The sequence below is a fragment of the Galleria mellonella genome, unplaced genomic scaffold (assembly GCF_026898425.1).
Source record: "Galleria mellonella isolate WM207_F2 unplaced genomic scaffold, CSIRO_AGI_GalMel_v1 utg121, whole genome shotgun sequence".
Lineage (NCBI taxonomy): Eukaryota > Metazoa > Arthropoda > Insecta > Lepidoptera > Pyralidae > Galleria > Galleria mellonella.
In genome coordinates, this window is record NW_026441983.1 from 2,768,264 (window position 1) to 2,790,215 (window position 21,952).

A 21,952-nucleotide genomic window follows, 5' to 3' on the forward strand; every position below is an offset into this window, starting at 1 on the left:
GAAAAATTGTTATACACAATATCCAAAGCCTTCTGAATGAATAAGTACCTCTTTTCCATACGTGTTCTGCTAGCGGTTTGAATGCTAATTTTATTTTTATTTTTTTATGCAACTTAGAATGGCAAACAAGCTCACAGCCCACTTGATGGAAAGTGGTAGCCATCGCCTATAGACATAAGCAGTACCATGGACATAACAGAGTATACTGTTTCGCCCATGATACTTCCATGATACTCCTTATACGTTACCATTCCTGAGGACTCAGGTGTTATTCCTCTGTACCCTGTAAATTCACTGTTATATCCCATAAACATGAATGGGACAGAGGTGCCCAAGCAAACGACTACAGTCTCCCTCTGGTTGAAATTGACGCATAGTTAATTGTTGGTGATTTCATCACGATGGGCTGACCTGCTTTCATCTTCATTTTTTATCTTCCACTAGTACTTGCTAATGTAAACTAAATTTCGTCTTCACCTATCATCCTTCACTAGTGTGACCTGTCTTTAAATCCTCATCTGTTACCACTCACTGATACCCCGCCTGCGCAATCGATATACCAGCGTATACCGATTGCACAGGCGGGGTTACCATGCCATTTTCACCCATTTAAAAAAAAAGTTTTTCTGCTATTCGGGGCAAATACTACCAAAATCCTGCCATTTTGGACTTGTCCACAACCTGTCCAGCCATTTTGGAGTTATCAATGGTGTAATCAAACCGACTTTTATTTATACTGATTTTAAACGTTCAATTGGATGGGACGTTAGCTTATTGCCATTTGAGATTAAGTAAAAAAAGGCAGTATTAGTATACAAAGACACCATTTTTGTATTCTATAAATATTTCCTTATAAACGAAGCATGCTTCAGGACGTGAGTGAGTGCAGTAATTGTGTTCCCATTGCATAGGTTCTCGTCGTTTGGCGCGGTGGAGACCACGCCTCGAAGGTAGAATCGGACGGTGGTCCGTTCGAATTCGGGAAATGCTAGGCCACCTCCGCTGTCGCCCTTGCAGACTGCCGTACCTTTAAGCAATTTTTTACAAATCTCTATTTAATTTGCAATGTACGTCAGTTGCTTTATTTATGAATCACTACTTGACATCTGATTAGGCTGAAATATTACAGTACAGCTTCAGTTCTGTTAACAATACAATACGCAATACTCGATATTGTAATATTTTCAAAATGGCCGCTATAACAAGATGGTGGATGGCGTTTATTTATTGGGAAATTATTCTATGCTGGAACTATACAGTGGACCACCATGTTTGTATGAAAGGCTTAAAATTTGTTGTAATTTTTTGGCACATGTTCCTTTGTTGAGATTTTTTTTATACAACTTAGAATGGCAAACAAACTGAATGTTCAGATTGGCTGGTAGAACGCTCCCTACAGAGGACTGCTAACGATTTCCACTTTATGCTTATTTATATATATCGATACCGATCCGATACCTACATATTGGATTCCTCTGGACATTCACGGTGGAAAATAAATCATCACCTATTTCGATATCACTCACATCAGTCGAATATCTACTTTCGAATATATTAAAAATCTGTTATCCAATATTATTTTTTGGGTATCAGACTTTCAACATTTTCGTTATTGAACTAGTACAAAAATATTGTAACTAATATATATGTATATCTATCTATATATATTAGTTACAATATAAGAATAAAAAAATAAGAACATGCGACTTCGGCCTCCCGAACCGCTGCAGTGTCCTAGTTCTTTCCGCAACTGCAGTGTCTCCCTCTTTCCGTTTCCACATAAATCCCTTATTCCTCTCCAATTTCCTTCAGACATTTCCTATATTTCCTCCCTTTATCCTTTCCTCCATATCGTAGGTAGTGAAAACCACTAACAAATGCATTCCCAAAGAGGGTTGACGTCAGGCAGGCGGCCGGTCGTAAAACTATAAGCCAAATCTTTTTGTAATATGGATAAAACCATATTACGTCGACCCCATATAATAATTGGGATAAGGGGAGGAAAATGATAATGATGTATATATTAATATATGGTATACTACCCATCCCTAGTACGTACCATTATCCTTATATCCGGCGCATATTTTGTCACTGGTGAGGTACGCGCGGAAGTTGTAAGGTACCTGCTGGTAGCACTTGTTGTAGTCCACTGAGGGCAATTCCACCACCTTCAGCTTGGGGGACGCCTCGCCGTTGATACTTGTCAGCCCCCAGCCTGCCACCTTGTGACAGAACTAGTTATTGTTTTTACCCGTTATCTATATTTATTTGCTAGGTATTCCCTCGGCTTTTCCCACGTGAAACAATACATAACGTGTCCTATGTACTAAGTTGGAGTATAACCTACTCGTTTACTAAATTTTATCAAAACCGTTCAATAGTTCACCAGAGGGAGACTTTGTACAAAAGTCGATTGCTTGGGTACCTCTTTCCCATTCGTGTTTCAACCGTGAAGCAGTTGTGTTTACATGGCTGTGTTTCGGTTTGAAGGGTGGGATATGGCGTGAATTTACTGGGTACAGAGGAATAACACCTGAGTCCTCAGGAATGGCAACGCATGGCGGGTATCACAGGCGAAACAGTATACTCTGTTACGTCCATGGTACTGCTCATGTCTATAGGCGACGGTTACCACTTTCCATCAGGCGGGCCGTCGGCTTGTTGGCCATTCAAAGTTGTATAAAAAAAAAGTTTCTGTGTGGAAGAGTAACAAAGGTCTCAGTTAGCTAGGTGACGTCTGCGACTCAAATGAGACGTCAGTTTAAAATCATTTTAGGATCGGAGACTGAAATACGACGTCAGTATGACGAATAATTGCTGCCTGGATGCTGTATGGATGTTATACCTTAACTTAGAACATAGCTTACTTTATACGAGACGATTCACAAAACTTTTTAGAGAGATTTGTTATCACTGATGAAACTTGGGTTCGTTATGTGTGAAAACAATAAAATGTAGGAGACCAGATTCGCCGCCTTCGAAGAAAGCTAAAGTGATATTGTCTGTAAACAAGGTGATAGTATTATTATTCTGGGATTCGAAGAGTCATTATGGTCGATTACCACCATAAACTCTACTTATTACTGCATGCTTTTACGTCGATTTTGTGATGAAATTAGGAAAAAACGCCCAAGAATGTTGACCACAAAAATTTTGTTTTATCAAGACAACGCACACCTGCCCACGTCCTGCGAAATGATGGCTGAAATCCATAATTGTGGATTCGAATTTCTTTTACACCTCGCTTATTCGCCTGATTGGGCACCACCTGATTTCCACCTCTTCCTTAATCTTAAAAAACATTTAGAAGGACAGAAATTTTTATCAAAAGAAGAGATTGAAGGTACCGTTAATGCCTATTTTGTGGGCCAAGGTGAGGCATTTTTTTAAAATGGTAATGGTAGGTTTTAGAAACTAGATGGAAGAGGTGCATTGAAAAAAGTGGTGATTACGTCGAAAAATAAAAATAATTTTAAAATCTTCTGGTTTAGTTTTTATATTCGGGCCGCGAACTTTTCAATCCGCCCTCGTATACTGGTGTTGTGGGTGATCATGGGCGGCTGTAGTCGCTTACCGTCAGGTGAACCGCATACTTATTGACCTCCTGTGTTATAAAAAAAAGTACTGATCCACGCGGGCGAAGCCGTGGGGTATAGCTAGTCTATTCACATAGAATCTTCATGTCTTTGGAACTTGTAAACGTTCAATCAATTTTGACTTTTGACTTGTGCTAATGAACATCAGCAGGCTGCCTCGTGGTCGGGTCAATTATTCATTTGTTTAGGTACATTTGAAAAAGAATGATTGGGTCATTAAGAGAGGATGGATAAAAAAAGAATTACTAAAGAGAGTGACTATCACGAATGAATGGAGATGTCAGTTTTAAATGGATAATAATGGAATGGTAACCTCGCCACCAGTGAGGGATGATAGGGGAGGATGAAAAGGCAGGTCGATTAGCCCATCGTGATGAATACACCTGGAATTAAGCACGATGATTTCCAGGGGGAATCACGTGGAGGTCGACCTGACAGAGTACATTGCTAGCAGTGGTATTGATAGTTTGGCAGTACTAACAATCTCCCTGCAGTGGGTCTGTTAGACGCCACACTAACAATCCCTTACCTTCAGAGATGTCGGTAGGGGCTGACCTGGATGGACGTAAATTGATGCGACGAGATGAGGAAGGGCCAAATTAAAAGCACCCGTAACCGGCGAGCGCGTATGAAAAGATTGATGAATGTGGACGAAGCGAAAGAGGTCTGTTTGAATCGAAGCATTGGGCGTTCCATTGTTTCTGTTTACCCTAATGGGAGACAGGCGTGACAGATATAAAATCGTAATTGATCGTTGTCTGTACATGGAAAATATATATGATAAAATATAGGAGGGGGGGGGGGGGGCTTTATGAACGCAATAGAACCTGTAACAATGATTTTTAGAATTTTTGTTTGTTGTCTGTACGTTTGTGCACGCTATTCTCAGAAACGGTTTAACCGATTTGAACGCGGTTTTCACTAATGCGTTGTGGTTTACTTCATTTAACATTTTGTGTTTGTTTTATTACAATAAGTTTATAAATAAAAAAGTTATATCAATCTAAAAAATCACATATAAAATGCTATAAAATAACCGACAAGTTGTATAAGCGATTTTAAAAATTCTTTCCCGGATAGAAAATTTTACTTTCTAAAATCCTATCTGTCCATAGGAAGCCGGGCCGGATGGCTAGTAAATAAATATGTATGTATGTATGTATTTTTTATGGATGATAAATGAAATAGTAACCCCACCCGTGCTATCGGTATACACCGGCGGGGCACCAGTGAATGATGATAGGTAAAGATGAAGCAGGCCAGTTAGCCCATCGTGACGAATTCAACAAGAATTGTTCACGACGGTTTTCAGGGAGAACCACGTGGAGGTCGACCTAATAGGGCATATTGCTAGCAATGGGACTATCAAACTCCATTGCTAACAATCCCTTTCCCCCTGTATGTATGTATTGTCGCCCATTGTTTTCTCATTGTGATCATTTCTTGTAATCGTTTATATTTAAAATAAGTTTACTATTGTAATCTTTTGGAGGAAACAATAAAGAGTATTTATCTATCTATCTTTGATACAGACTGGGCCTTACCTTCCCCAACCGTTTCCCGTCAAGCTGGTACTTGTCAAACCCCTCGTCAAAGTCTAAGCACACCGGCGCTATATGGGGTTTGTATGTGAACGAGGTGGTGAGCTTTACTATCGCTATGTCCTCTTGGAAGTTCGACAAGGATCCCGTGAAACGCGACGGCTTGTGGATAGAGCTTACCTGTAAACGAACAAACAGACAGAGAGATAAATAGTTTCTGCCTTCTGTAACAATCAAATAAATCTTACTAATGCCATAAGCATTTATCAGAGAGAGACTTTGTACAAAGGTCGTTTGCTTGGCCACCTCTGTCCCATTCGTGTTTCTAGCGTGAAGCAGTTGTGTTTGCATGGCTGTGTTTCGATTTGAAGGGTGGGATATGGCGTATGTTTGCCATTCTAAATTGTATAAAAAAAACGAAAGTTGTTTTCTTGGGCACCTCTGACCTCTGTCCAGTCAGAGGTGCCCAAGCAAACGACTTGCCAAACCAACTTTTGCCGGCCGCTGCCCGCATATATTTGGCCAGTACGGCAATTTTGATTTATCTCGAAGAAGATTGTCAAAATTGGAAATTGATCTCATAAATCCTTGGAAATGTGAGCATTACATTTCCAAGGATGTACGAGAAAAAGAAATTTCCATATCGATTTGATGAATTGATGGAGTTATGAGGAAACAAATATAAGAAAAACGACAGAACCGAGAACCTTCTTCTTTTTGAAGTCGGTTGAAAATTTAAATTTCTTGTTGTTTTTGAAAATTTCCAGATAAATGCGACGCCCCAAATTTGTCGAGCTATATTTATAAATGCTGTCAAATTCTATTAAAGCTCACGTCAGATTTCTGCACGTCCGTATCCATTGGGTCGTGCCAGGGCCGGTACAGTTTGCCGGCCGCCACGCTGAAGTCCCTCGCCGGCAGAAGACCCACGTCCTCGCTCCAAAAGCAATGCGCCGCTGGAATCCAGTGACGGTTTTGTGTACCAAATTTCATTTAAATCCGCAAGTCTACTTTTAAATTTAATACCGACATCAATGCATTAGCAAGTCTTTCCCGAGAGACTACAGCATGGGGTTCTTCAAAAGGGGGGTAAAGAGGTTTCTTCAGGGTCGGCAACGCGCGCGTAATACCTCTGGTATTGCAGGCGTTCATAGGCTACGGTAACCGCTTACCATCAGGTGGGCCGTATGCTTGTTTGCCACCTCAGTGGTATAAAAAAAAAAAAAAAGTTGCACTAATATGCATCTATCAGTCTAACAGTATGGAACTGTTATGTCGCTAGTACAATTCGATAGTGCAAACCGTCTCAATTCCAATATCGATCTATTGGAGCTTATTTCAAGAGTAACCCCACTGTTCAGCCTAGATTTTTTTTAGTCAATTTAGAAGTCATCATCATCTTCCTGCCCTTATTCCAATTATTATTTGGAGACGGCGTAATATGTTTTTATCCATATTACAAAAAGATTTGGCTTTAAGTTTTACGACTGGCCGCCTGCCTGATGTCAACCCTCTTTGAGGAAAGGGATTGTTAGTAATGCTGGCAATACTATTTAGCATAATCTCCACGCGGTTGCCCCTGGAAACCATCGTGGATAATTCTAGTGGAATTTGTCACGATGGGCTAACTGACCTTTGATCCTCACCTATCATCCCTCATTGGTGCCCCTCTAGCGTATATCGATAGCGCAGGCGGGGTTACCATTTCATTATCACCCTTTAAAAAAAACTCTCTGGGAATTTAATTTATATTTAGTAATAAATGTAAATAAAGATCCCATAAAAAAAAAATATTTCAATTGTGACAAAACCGGTTATTTTAATTTAAAAACTAAAATACTATAGCTATTTCGATAAAATTTCAATGGAAACAATCTGTAAGTATATCCTTTTAGATAAAAAAAGATTTTTCCAAATCGGCTTAGAATTGACGGAGTTATGAGGTAAGGAACATAAAAATGGGTTGTGTCAAAAACTTGTTAAACGATATATATTGATCTTGTTCTTTAAAAAAATCCACCTAAATTGGGAACCTCCTTTTTTTGAAGTCGGCTGAAAAGCCAAATGTTGTAGTTTCATTTCATGCCATGCCTCTGGGTGGGAGATCAACCCAAGATTTTGCGCGCTTCTTCTCCCTATTGTTATGCCACGATAAATACCTGATATGACGACGTTGGGTCTGACCAGAGAACTACCGCAGATCTGCATGTACGGGGTAGTCGTCTTACGGTAAATACCACAATGCCACGGCAACTCGCCCCGTTCAGCTCGTCGTCCGCCTATGATCAACTCCTCGCCGTCTGGCGTTACGTGACCGCATTCTACAAATATCAAAATCATAACCACCCATTACCTATAAAGTCCCTTTGATGACTCCGTTGTGCTATTATGAGGACGTTGCTTTGCATAAATAAAATCCAGGATTTGATTCCTGATCGGGTTAATTTGGGAAACGAACGTTTCTAAGTTGTACCAGAACGTTGGCTGGTTCCTCATAACACAAGACATCCTATATTGCAAACCGGGCAATTTCTGGACGAAATGTGTGGTCCCGACTTGGAATGGGCCACCCCTTCTCTCCTGTCGGTGTCGTAAGAGACAACCAAGGAAACTTAATAGTCGAGCGACGAACAGAAGTGTTCTTCTTAAAACGTCACCAAAGCCAAACTGCGGTTTCCAACCCGCCTACCAAGCGTGGCAACAACTGGCAAAGCGCCACTTATGGGGAGACCATTGTTCAGCAGTGGATAGTTAACAGCTGATGGGATAAGCGACCTATATAGACCTATATAGGTAAGAAAAAAAAATGTGTGTCACTCTAGAGTGGCAGGTTTATATTTATAGGAATATTTATCCTACATCCTGGGAATTAGGAAAGATGCTCAGACGTTAAATTCTTAGATCACGATAGATTGATAGTAATGATGATATTAGTATCCATTGCTAACAATATTCCTTACCAGATCGAGCTCCATGCGGTTTCCTAAAAACTATCGCTGTTAATTTTTGCCAACGGGTTTGATTTCACCCTCATAGGTTTCTAAATTGAGCCGACTGAGAATTTAACCAGGGAGCTCGATAAGCAAACCAACGTGCCCACGGAGGTTGTCATAGTAATAATGTGATCATCTGATGATAAAATGATACCTACAGCCATCTTTAATCATCGCATCATCATCGATGGACAGGGAATTTATCTTTAAGCACTTGAAAAACTTCGCATACAGTGCAGTTTCAAATGAATTTTCTCCCGCGAATGCTCAGGTTATGGAATGAGCTCCCTGACGAGGTTTTCACTAGAGACTATGGTATGGGGTTCTTCATATATATTAAGGTTTCTTCAAGGTCGACAACGTTCACGTGTCACCTCTAGTGTTGCAGGTATTCATAGGCTACAGTGATCGATTATCAGACGGACTGTATACTTGTTTGCCACCTTTGTGCTATAAAACCAGAGAGAGACTTTGTACAAAAGTCGTTTGCTAGAGCACTTCTATCCCATTCATATTTCAATCATGAAGCAATTGTGTTTACATGGTTGTGTTTCGGTTTGAAGGGTGGGATATGACAGTGAATTTACAGGGCACAGAGGAAAAACTGAGTCTGCAGGAATGGCAACGTATGGGGGTATCATGGGCGAAACAGTATACTCTGTTATGTCCATGGTACTGCTCATGTCTATAAGCGACGGTTACCGTTTTCTATCAGGTGGGCCGTCAGCTTGTTTGCTATTCTAAGTAGTATAAAAAAATCTTGAATCACACCTTGTGAACATCGAGCGTGGAAATCCCAAGCTCCGTCCACACACGTCATGGTGGGTGGTCGTCCGTAGTAACCGGGTTTACACTGCGTCCTCACCTAAATCAAAATACGTATATTGATAATGTAAAAAAAGAAGTAACAACTACATATTAGAGCGAGATAGACAAAAAAGAGAAGTTCACATAGACAGTAGAGGCTCGAAAAGGTTTGCCAGAAGTTATAAATAAAACAAATTTTAAATATTTTCGTAGAATAGAATAGAAAATATTTATTGCCAGAAAAACACAATTGCAAAAGAAAATACAAAAATATTACAGTGTCTCATATTAGGCAAAAGGAACTGACTCAGCTGATGCTGCGAGTGTCCCAGTGCAATGTGTACAGCTGCACAGCGCTGGTTTTCAGCCAGTCCCTCTCTTAACATCATGCTTTCTTTCTATCACTAATCTATGATTGCATGCTCAGGGCATCAGTTACATTAAGCTTGAGTACCGCTTCGATATCTATATATTGGGTTCCTCTGGACACTGATGACAGAAAATAAGTCACCCATATTATTATTTTTTTATGGGTGAAAATGGTATGTTAACCCTGCCTGCGCTAACGGGATACGCTGGCGGAGCACCAGTGAAGGGTGATAGATGAGAATGAAAACAGGCCAGTTAGCCCATCATGATGAATTCATTAGGAATTAACCATGATAGTTTCCAGCGGGAACCGCGAGGAGGTCGACCTGGTTGGGTATATTGCTAGCAGTGGGATTCTCAGTCTCCATTACTAACAATCCCTTTTCTCCCCCCCCCCCCCTCCCCATATTTATATTGCACACACTGGTCAAATATCTATATTCATTTTGATCGGGTTCTTCATTCCAATATCATATATTGGGGGGAAGGGATTGCTAGTAATGGGGACTACCAGTCCCATTGCTAGTAATATACCCTACCAGGTCGACCTCCACGCGGTTCCCCCTGAAAACCATCGTGCTGAATACCAAATGTATTCATCACGATGGGCTAACTGACCTGCTTTTTCAGCCTCATCCATCATCCCTCACTGGTGTCTCGCTAGCGTATACCGTTAGCACAGGTGGGGTTGCCATTCCATTATTATCCATTAAAAAAAATATCATCTATTGGATAATCGATATTTAATACGAGTATATCCGTTATTGGCCAATAATATATATTAGATATTAAAACCACAATATACAGATATCGTTATATGTTACCTACCACTATGTTATACATATATAACCCTCACCACCGTGCCGTGAGGCTCGTGTTCGGCGCAGGCCCGGCGACCTTCCACGACGCCATCCGCCACCGCGCACCAGTACTCCACACTTTGCTCCGGTGGCAGACGGCAGTACCCTACAAGTTGTGGGGGAAGGGATTATTAGTAATGCTGACTACCAGTACCATTGCTAGCAATATGGCCTGGCAGGTCGATCTCTACGTGATTTCCCTGGAAACCATCGTGCTGATTTGCAGGTGTGCTAACTGAACTGCCTTTCATTATCACCGATCATCTCTCACCAGTGCACCGCCAGTATATGCCGTTAGCACGGGCGGGGTTCCATTATCATCCATTAAAACTAAAAGTTGCGGGAGAGAAATACAACTGTAGCGGTATTTACGTCGTCAAACTGTGAATGAACTTCTTCTAGGTACTAACACGAGTTTTGCGTGACTTTTTGTAGACTCAGTCTTGGATATTTCTTTTTTTTTTATACGACTGAAGTGGCAAACAAGTGTACCACCTGATGGTAAGCAGTTACCGTAGCCTATAGACGCCTCCAATACCAGAAGCATTACTCGCACGTTGCCGACTCTGAAGAAATCTCTTCATTCCTTTTTTGAATAATTCCATGCTGTAGTCTTTTTGGAAAATCCTCGAAAGGGAGCTGATTCCATAACCTGAGCGTTTGTGGGAAGAAACATCTCTTAGACACTTCTATCTATAGTATAATCCCAGTATCGAAACACATAGGCATATTTAAGACGGGGCTAGACGGAGCATGCCCATCCCAGAATTGTATGGTATCCACCACAGGATCAGGAGCCTAGCTTCCAAAATTACAGATTTTTGGAATCTGTCCAATTGATGGTTAACGGTCATTGTAGTCTGTGGACGTTTGCCACACTGGAAATGTCACGTGCTCATTGCCGACCCAGAAGAAACCTTAATACACACCCTTTTTAAAGACCTCTGGAGGTCATTTGATTAGATACCTCTTTCCCATTCGTGTTTTTACTGTAAAGCAGTTGTGTTTGCATGGCAGTGTTTTTGTTTGAAGAGTGGGATATGGCAATGAATTTACAGGGTACAGAGGAATAACACCCGAGTCCTTAGGAATGGCAACGCATGGGGATATCATGGGTGAAACAACATACTCTGTTATAGTATTGCTCATGTCTATAGGTGACGGTTACCACTTTCCATCAGGTAGGTCGTTAGCTTATTTACCATTTTAACCTACATAAAAGAAAAAAGAAAACTCTTCTGAAATCGCACTGTACGCAACCATTTAAGTTCTAGCGAGTGAGGACGAATTCCCTGTCGATGGCAAACGATGCAATGATAAAAGGTGTCTGTGGGCGTTATTTTGATCAATTCTTCAACCTTTGAGAAAATTGGCTGTAACAATTCGTGTGGCTAATTGTTATGCAAGAACACTGCACAGAGAAATATTGTTTGTCTACAAAATAAAACTTCAATCGTTCATACTCACGAACACAACTTGGTAGATTATCAACACTCCAGAACCCTTGGAAGCAGTATACATTACTCTCGCCAAATACTCTGTACCCCTTCTCGCAGGTAACGTTCAGGAGATACAAGTCGGAAGATTGGCCTGGCGACTGGTTTGGCGCGTTTGTGACTGTGTACCGTCCGTTTTCAGGGTACGGGGGTAAGACGCACGCACCTGCTTGAGGAGTGACCCTGGAGAAAATGTTCACGTTTTTAATAAATCACTGTGTGTGTGTGTGTGTGTATTGTGTTGTGTTGTGTTGTGACTTAGAGATATCCTCTGAACATTACTATGAATATGTATGAAATATATTAAAGTGTATTACATTTAAATTGATTATTTAATGTACTATAAATATTGAATAGTGTGGTCCCGACATAGCATGGACTAACCCTTCCATTCCCATGGGTGTCGTAAGAAATGACTAAAGGAACTTAAAGGTCGAAATGGACAGCAATGTCCGTATAAAAAACATTATCGCAAGCTTAACTGAGGTTGCCAACCCGCCTGCTTTTTTTTTTTACAACACAGGGGGCAAACGAACATGCGGCTCACCTAACACGTAAGTGACTACCGCCGCCCAGCGGCATTGCAGGTGTGCTGCCGGCCTTTTAAAAAGGAATATATTCTTTTCTTGAAGGTTATGTTGTCGTATCGGTTCGGAAATACTGCTGCTGGAAGTTGATTCCAAAGAATGGTTGTGCGTGGAAGAAAGTGCCTTGAAAAGCACACGGTGGAAGACCGCCACTCGTCCAGATGATTGGGATGAAACTTTAGTTTGTGGCGGGTTGTACGGTGGTGAAAATCAGCAGCAGGTATCAATCCGAACAATTCCTCAGAACTATTGGCAACCTCCAAGCTCATACCCAATAGATGATTCCATATTTCATCGTCATCATTCATATCAGCCGTTATCTGTTCACTGCCTCTCCCTATTGGGGGATTTTGCCAGTCTTTGGCACGTTTGGCAGGCGGCAATTACGCTTTGATGTTATTTTAAGAAGGACGCTGTTCTGTATCGCTCACCCATTAAATTCCCTTAGTCGCCTCTTACGACATCCACGGGAAAGGAAGGGGTGGCCTATTAAATACTGAGAGCACACGACAATACTTATTCGTTAGTAACGCGAGCTACCAATCCCATTGCTAGCATATACCCAATCAGATCGACCTCCACGCTGTTCCCCCTGGAAAGCATCGTGCTAAAATTCCAGATGTATTCATCACGATGGGCCAACTGACCTGCTTTTTCATTATCTACCTATCATCCCTCACTGGTGCCCCTCCAATGTATATCGTTAGCGCAGGCGGGGTTACCATTGCATTATCATCCATTAAAAAAAAAAACACTCATAATCCAAATATTTACTGACTTGTCATAATTTCTGTTGCTCAAATCAGAAGTCACCGAAATTCTACGGCACAGTTCGTCAGATTCGTCCGAATCGTCCGCGCATTCTTGTATCTGAAATTTTAATTTACCCTTATTTATGGTCACAATACACTAATGCAGAGAAGTGTTCGGGACGTGAGCCAGTAGAAGCACACGCAACGTAGAACGATCTCGTCATTCTCGGAACAACGACCTCGAATGGGAAAATTTATCAAGTACTACGAATTAACTGCCCTCTGTTCTCACATTTCCATCTATTCATTCTGCTCACTGCCTGCCTAGCTGTTTTTCGGTTTTATTACGAGTGTAAATGGCAAAAATTTAAAAATATGACAGTGAAATAACAAAGCACAACGGGCGTACTTTAGTCTTTAAAAATGGCTGTGTTTCTGTTTGAAGGGTGTGATATGGCGTTAATTTACAGGGTACAGAGTAATAACACCTGAGTGCTCAGGAATGGCAACGCATGGGTGGTATCATGGGCGAAACAGTATACTCCGTTATGTCCATAGTACTGCTCATGTCTATAGGCGACGGTTACCACTTTCCATCAGATGGGCCGTCAACTTGTTTGCTATTCTTTGTTGCATCAAAAAACATAAATAAATATAAAAAAGACACATATATAAGATATACTATATTATAAAAGAAGATGAAAATATATAGTACTTACAGCTCGGATAAAGTATCAAAGAAAGCATAACATTTTTATGACGGAAGTCTCTTGATAGGGGTTAATCAGGGTTGAAGTTAGAAAATCCGTACCCCGTTACAGTCAGCTCCCTGGTCGACGCAGGCACCATATGCACACTGGAACAGGTACGGGGGGCAGGTCTGGGCAGCGCACGATCTCACCATCTCGTCTGAACCGTCCGGACAATGCCAAATGCCGTCACATTGGTACTCAGCGGGAATGTTGACTCCGTTGGTGCATACTACGAAACTGCCAATTTATATTTTAGGAGGAAGAGCATTGTTAGAATTGAGGTCTAGCGGTCAAATTTACTTCCACACGGTTCCTTCTGGGAACCATCGTAGATAATTCCTCATCAGGGGAAAGGGATTGTTAGTAATGGGCTTTAACTGCTCCATTGCTAACAATATACCCTATCAGGTCGACCACCACGTGGTTCCCCTGGAAACCATCGTAGTTAATTCTAGTGCAATTCATCACGATGGGCTAACTGATCTGCTTTCATCGTCACCTATCATCTCTTACTGGTGCCCCGCCAGCGTATACCGAACTACAGACTTCATCCTAATCTATCATCTCTCACTGGTTGTCCGCTATTGCATGCAAATAGTGTAGGCGAAGTTACTATTTCCCCTTCATCTTTAAAAAAAAACAATGCTTCAAGGTATTGTATTGGTATTGGTATAAAGGAACCTTCCAAAATATAACCATTTCTCTTCCTCTTATATTTCAACAACTACGTAGATAAATACTCATGATACTTTAAAATTTGGAATATAATTTTTTTTTACAACACAGGGGGCAAACGAGCATGCGGCTCACCTGATGGTAAGTGACTACCGCCGGCCATGGTCACCCACAACACCTACGGCATTGCAGGTGCGCTGCCGGCCTTTTAAAAAGGAATATGCTCTTTTCTTGAAGGTTATGTTGTCGTATCGGTTCGGAAATACTGCTGCTGGAAGTTGATTCCAAAGAGTGGTTGTGCGTGGGAGAAAGTGCCTTGAAAAACGCACGGTGGAGGACCGCCACTCGTCCAGATATATTTTTTTATATATGTTACAACTTGTAATTTTCTTTTACGCCATGAAGGTGGTAAACAAGCATATAGTCCGTCTGATAGTGGACGATTAGTGTAGCTTATGGACGTCTGCAACACTAGGGCTATCACATGCACGTTGCTGAGCCTGAAGAATAAAATAAAAGGAAAAAAAAAAGAAAATATATAGCAACCATCATCTATAAACGTTTATTACATCTAGATAGAAAAAAACTCAAAATAATGATAGGAACAATAAATGGCCATTGTCCATTAAACAAACATTTATACACAATAGGAGCCACAGACAGCCCTCTATGTCGAGGCTGTTTCGACGCCGAAGAAACGGCTGCTCACGTAATCCTGGAAGGTGAGGCTGTGGCCCATCAACGTTTAGAAATCCTCGGAGCGGTGAGGTCGCTCCGTGAGGCCTGTGAAGATCCCAGGAAGCTTCTGCGCTTCTGGGCGGAGCTAGGTTGGCTGTACTAGCCACGACTCATACGCACAACGGCCCAAATGAGAGGCTAAGCGCGGAAAATAGAGTTTCTCACTTTCACATTCACATTCAACCATGATCTATAGACATGACCAGTACCGTGAACATCTCAAAATACTTAGAGATGATCATAATAACGTTGACTCTCAAGGATTGAAGTATTATGTCTCCGTACCCTTTAACTTTACTCCCATATTTATCAATTTTCTAGTACCCATAGTTGTACCACAGATAATATAATACTAGTTGTACTTTAGTTACGTCATAAGGAATGAAAAGTACAGAATACTCCAACTAATCATCCAAGGTAAGAATGCTGGTAAAAGAAGTGTTGGGAGGAGACGTCATTTCTGATTGAAGAACCTCGGGGAGTGATTTGGCTGTAACACCACTTCGTTCTTCGGAACGGCAGCTTCCAGAATTAGTATTGCTCTTATGTTGTCCAACATCCGATAGAAGGGAGAAAAAGATTTTTGGTAATGGGGTCCAACTAACCCATTGCAGCCAGTAATATACCCTATCAGATCTATCTTTTTTTTATACAACTTAGAATGGCAAACAAGCTGACGGCCCACCTGATGGAAAGTGGTAACCGTCGCCTATAGACATGAGCAGTACCATGGACATAACAGAGTTTACTGTTTCGCCCATGATACCCCCCATGCGTTGCCATTCCTGAGAACTCAGGTGTTATTCCTCTGTACCCAGTAAATTCACGCCATATTCCACCCTTCAAATCGAAACACAGCCATGCAAACACAACTGCTCAACGGTTGAAACATGAATGGGACCGAGGTACCCAAGCAATCGACTTTTTTTTAAACTATCGTGGAATTCTTTACGATGAACTAATTGACCTGCCTTTTTATTCTCACCTATCATCCTTCACTGGTACCCCGCCAGCGAATACCGATAGCGCAGGTGGGGTTACCATTCTTTTATGATCCATAAAAAACACCTATAGGAGTGGAACTTGAAGAAAAAGTACTCACAGTACAATACTGGTTTATTTTAGGATTACATGCCACTATGTATGTTGTATTTACAAGTATATTTACTTGATTGGTCGGCTTTCGTTCCTGCAGAGCGGATGCAGCTCGTCCGAGTTGTCCGCGCAGTCTTGCACGCCATTGCACGGCGCAGTCCCGTCCACGCATGCGCCGTACGTGCACCGGAACCAGTTGCTCTGACATCTGAACATGAAAATATATAAATAAATATACTCAGACGCACTAGTCTCTGGTGATACATAAGGAATAGTCTCGTCGCTGCCGTCCGGACAGTCGACGACGCCGTCACACTTGCCGTCGCAGTGTACGACGACATGACGCCGTCATTAGTTACATTAAACATGTGTCGAGCAGTACTAACCGGCTGCTTCTACAGAGCGGGTGCGTCTCGTCGCTGCCGTCCGGACAGTGGACGACGCCGTCACACTTGCCGTCGCAGTGTACGACGACATGACGCCGTCATTAGTTACATTAAACATGTGTCGAGCAGTACTAACCGGCTGCTTCTACAGAGCGGGTGCGTCTCGTCGCTGCCGTCCGGACAGTCGACGACACCGTCACACTTGCCGTCGAAGCCGATGCACGTGCCGTCGCGACATTGCCACTGGTCTTTTCTGTACCATGATAAATAATTAATAAGTATATTTTTTTTTATAATACTAAGAATGGTAAACAAGTTAAGAGCCCAGATGGAAAATAGTGACCATTACAAGATTTATTTAATAACATTACTACCACAGATAATATAATATTAATAGCCTACATTGGAGGAATAATTGACTTTAACAGTTTCAATGCTAACAATAAACGTTGTCAGTTCGACCTCCACGCGGTTTCCCCCGGAAACCATTGTGGTTAATTCTTGTCAAATTTGCTATGATAGGTAAACTAGCCCGCTTTCATCCTCACATATCTTACTGCCATTCCATTACACTAAGTTTTTAAGGACCACTATTATATCTCAGTTTTCCCTATAGAAATATAATAAATATATTAGACAATTTATTATAAAATTAATACAAACCGACATGTAGCTCTTTTGTATCTTTCGCATGCATCGCCACAGATAACGGACTGCATTACTGAAATAAAAAAAAAGCTATAAAAAAATAAGAATAGCAACAAAATATATAATACGTAACAAAGCACAAAAGAACCAGTTTCCAGAGCCATTAAAAAACATTTCCAAAAATAAAATATTAGACAATATAATTTCTTAGGCAATTTCGGTATCACTCTGAATATATATATATATGGGAGGTATCATGGGCGAAACAGTAATGCCATTCTCAGTTGTATATATATATATATATATATATATATATATATATATATATATATATATATATATATATATATATATATATATATATATATATATATATATTGGCTTCCTCGTGACATTGATGGCGGAAAAAAGTTCATTACGCATCATCATATTAGCTGTTGACTGTCCACTGCTGAACATAGGCCTCTTCCATCAGAGAGGTTTTGTTAGTAATTGCCACGTTTAGCAAACGGATTGACAACCGCAGTTTGGTGATATTTTAAGGACACTGCTGCCTATCCCTCTTACATTAAGTTCCCTTTGTCGCCTCTTACGACACCCACGAGAAGGAAGGGGTGGCCCATTCTACGCTGGGACCACACGGTAAATTATGTATTTTGACGTCATATCAAAAATATTGGGGGCAAAAGGATTGTTAGTAATGGAGTCAAATAGCCTCATTATTAGCAATATACCCTGTCAGGTCGACATCCATGTTGTTCCTCCTGGAAACCATCGTTGCTAATTCTAGTTGAATACGTCAGGATGGGCTAACTGAACTGCTTTCATCAGTCATCTATCACTGATGCCCCGCCATTGTGTACCGATAGCGCAGACGGGGTTACCATACCATTATCACCCATTAAAAAAAATATCATATATTCATGGCAATGTTTGTATTTATTATTTACTCTGTGGTTTGGGGTTTTCCCTAAGCAGTGTTCGATGATTGGAAGTAGGTTAGTTTTAAGAAATGTTTGCTTTACAATTGAAATTTAAAATAAACAGACGCGACGGAATGACTTAATGATTATGACGCATTCAAAACGCAACTATGTATATATATGTAACTAAAATATATTGATATTCCAAATTTTTTTTATACAACTTTTTTATACAACTTAGAATGGCAAACAAGCTCACGGCCCACCTGATGGAAAGTGGTAACCGTCGCCTATAGACATGAGCAGTACCGTGGACATAACAGTGTACTGTTTCACCTATGATACCCCCCTATGCGTTGCCATTCCTGAGGACTCAGGTGTTATTCCTCTGTAGCCTGTAAATTCACGCCATATCCCATCCTTCAAACCGAAACACAGCCATGCAAACAACTGCTTCACGGTAGAGACACTAATGAGATAGAGGTACTCAAACAATCGACTTTTGTATAGTCTCCCTCTGGTAAATATTACCCATCGCTAGTTTAGAAATCAAAAACTGGTTTTTACGCAATTGAAGTCAGTTCCTTTCTTGTGGAACATAATCTTTAATTATCACTTATCATTCCTCACTGGGACTGTATTGTGTAGACATTCTATGGGATCCCACACGTGGAGTTACGGGGACCACATGGAGTGTCAGTGAAAGCACGGTGTACATACTGTAAAGTCCATGTGATAGTGTCGTTTGTCAATTGTAAATTTCATTAATTAATCACTCAATATAATTATAATAAATAAATCTCTTTATTTTCAGGTATATACCCATAGTTTACAGTTACATTAATATTTATACAAATTATTATTATTATTTTTAAAATACACATCAATTACAAAATACAAATTTAAATTATTTCATTATAAAATCTTTTGTCGTCAAGTATGCAGTGAGGAATACAGTCTTTATAATATGATTACTTGTTGTCATTAATCTGTCATGAAATTTTGCCTTATAATTATGTAAAATAGCAAAAAAATCATTAACCCTGTTCTCTGCAAACATGCCAGACACACTACATCGCCATGGCAAATAAAGTCATCAACACTGATTCAATGAAACCATAGAATCAATTTATTACAACCCTTACTGTTCTATTAATGGTTTTTTTTTATAGAAATAAAATAAAAATAAACAAAATACACAATTTCACATGACGTTAGAATGTCTTTATAATTCTTTTTTCAATTATGTGGCTGTCACCAAGAAATTTCTATACACACAACACGCACGACAGTAAATTACATTTGAGGTAACGTTAAAAACTAATTTTTTTATTGTTATTCGAATAGTAAAAATTAGAAAAAAAAATTAGAGATACATCTATATTTTGCCCATAACGTGTTACAGTTGTCAAAGGAATTAAAAATTATTAAATTGTGTTTTACAAAAAAAAAAGATCTACATTTTCATTTGTAGCGAAATCCCAGTATTTTGAATTTTGAAAATTTTCTATGGACCAATCTGTAAATATATCTTTACAAAAAAAAAAAGAATTTTCGAAATTGGTTTATAACAGTTAACTGTTTACAACTGACGGAGTTATGAGGTAACAAGCATAAAAAAATACAAACAAATTGAGAATCTCCTTCTTTTTTAAGTCAGTTAAAAATAAAAGCAACTAATAATAGATACGTCTATTTTGCTCATAGCCTCTTGCAGTAATTAAAAAAAAATAGGTACTCACTACAGACTAAACACAGGATGGTACACAGAAACATTCTAAAATTCTATTTTCAAATATATTCGACGATCACTTAAAAAAAGATATCTTCAAATCGAAAATTGAATTTAAAAAAAATAGATGCTATTATAAAATAGTAGTTGAAAACTAGAAAAACCAAAAATTTTACATCACGATCTCAATGACTAAGTCAAGACTGATTTATTATTTACTTATAGATGCCTACTTCGGAGCAAAAACAAAATTTATGCAAATTGCGACATTATTAATTATTATTATTAAGCAATAATATACCTTAACTTTATAAAAATAAGTCTTAAATTACATTGATGAATGAACCCTATCTTCTGATATTTGCTCTGACATGAAGTAGTTATGAACTAAATGGTATAATAATATGTAAAATATGTATTTAGTGTAAAGACCACTAGCTTTTGTCCGCGACTTTACATGACCGGTAGATTTAATAATTAAAGTTTGTGTCGCACAAAAAAGCCGACTTTAAATGTGACAAATCCAGTTATATTGGTTTAAAAATTAAACGACTGAATCGATTTTGATAAAATTTCTATTCTATCAATCTGTAAATATACTCTTCCAGATAAAATCAATCCCTGAATATTTTTAAGAGTAGACTTAAAGAGCATCCTCTATCTCTATGAACATATATTTATTTATATATATATGTATGTACGTATATTGTATATATATGCATAGATGTAGGTATGTATTTGTGTATATGTATATGTGTATTTGTACGATAAAATATAATGCAATTAATATAATTTTATCTGTATAAAAATTGTCACAATATTGTACGCTGCTGTATCCGCTGACGTTGATGCTCCTTACCACTTTGGCTGTTGCTGGAAGAGAACTCTATTAGAGTTCAGCTCGCCTTTGTACATTTGATTACCTCTGTCTTATTCTTATAACTGGTGTGTACAATAAATAATTAAATAAATAAATAAAAAATGTTGCTGTATGCTCCTGTCACAGAATAGGCCACCCCTTCCTATCCCGTGAGTGTCATAAGAGCCGACTAAGGGACTAATAGAGGGTGAGGGATGAGCAGCAGTGTCACACACATACAGTAATGGGGAGGTTAGTCCCCATCGCTACCAATATACCTTATCAGGTCGACTTCCATGCTGTTCCCCCTGGAAACCATCGTGACTAATTTATCGTTGAATTTGTCGCGATGGGCTAACTGACCTGCCTTTTCATCCTCACCAATCATCTCTCACTGGTGCCCCGCCAGCGTGTACCAATAGCGCAGGCGGGGTTACCATTCCATTATCGTCCATCAAAAAAAAAACATCTCTAAAGCTTGACTGCGGTCGCCAATCCACCTGCCAAGCGTGACAACTACTGGCAAAACCCCCCAAGGGGAGGCGTATGTCCAGCAGTGGACAGTTAAAGCCTGATATGATGATGGTGATAAAGAAGGAATTTTCCAAATCAGTTCATAAAAGTAACAAACATAAATAAGAGTCTCAAATTAATTATATTAAATACTTCTATTAAAACCTGACATCTATTGGACGGTAGCGTACCTGCAGTGTTTCTCGTGCTGCAGATACTCATGGGCGGCGGTAGTCACTTACATTAAACGAAAGACACACTCTTAAGAAAATACTGTATATTTGCACGAAATAATAAGACGTTGTGTAAGGTCGCTTGTGGTAGAGAAAAAATTTAATAATCAAATCATGACATTGTCAAATATGGAAAAGAATAACATTATAAAATTTGAAAATATGTTCTAAAGAGGTGCGTTCTGAACACTTATCATCAGGTGAGACGCATATTTTTTCGTGTTGTAAAAAAAAAGACAAATTCATTTTAACTTTTTTTTTTTAATTTTATCATCATCGCTAACAATATGGCTCGTCAGGTCGACCTCCGCATGATTCCTTTAGGAAAATATCTTGGTTAATTTTTGTGGAATTTTTCATGGTGGCTTATATAATCAGATTTTATCCTCATCTACCA

At 39.7% G+C, this 21,952-nt stretch overlaps 1 protein-coding gene across 2 annotated transcripts; it reads right to left on the minus strand.

The window, feature by feature from the left end:
- Positions 1–359: 359 nt before the first annotated feature.
- On the minus strand, positions 360–21,617 carry LOC113514013 (modular serine protease-like). 2 transcript variants are annotated; one of them, XM_052898530.1, is made up of 14 exons: positions 21,514–21,617; positions 17,311–17,368; positions 16,784–16,900; positions 16,335–16,469; positions 13,813–13,990; positions 13,028–13,119; positions 11,634–11,845; positions 10,163–10,272; positions 8,902–8,995; positions 7,297–7,458; positions 5,972–6,093; positions 5,141–5,317; positions 2,060–2,222; positions 360–1,027 (listed from the first exon to the last, which is right to left on the minus strand). In XM_052898530.1, exons 1-14 carry the CDS (start codon positions 21,542–21,544, stop codon positions 837–839), a joined length of 1,842 nt encoding a protein of 613 aa, XP_052754490.1. In that variant the 5' UTR covers positions 21,545–21,617; the 3' UTR covers positions 360–836. The 2 variants fall into 2 exon arrangements, with proteins under 2 accessions (XP_052754490.1, XP_052754487.1); XM_052898527.1 differs by lacking the exon at positions 21,514–21,617 and adding an exon at positions 19,961–20,141.
- Between the last annotated feature and the right edge of the window lie 335 nt (positions 21,618–21,952).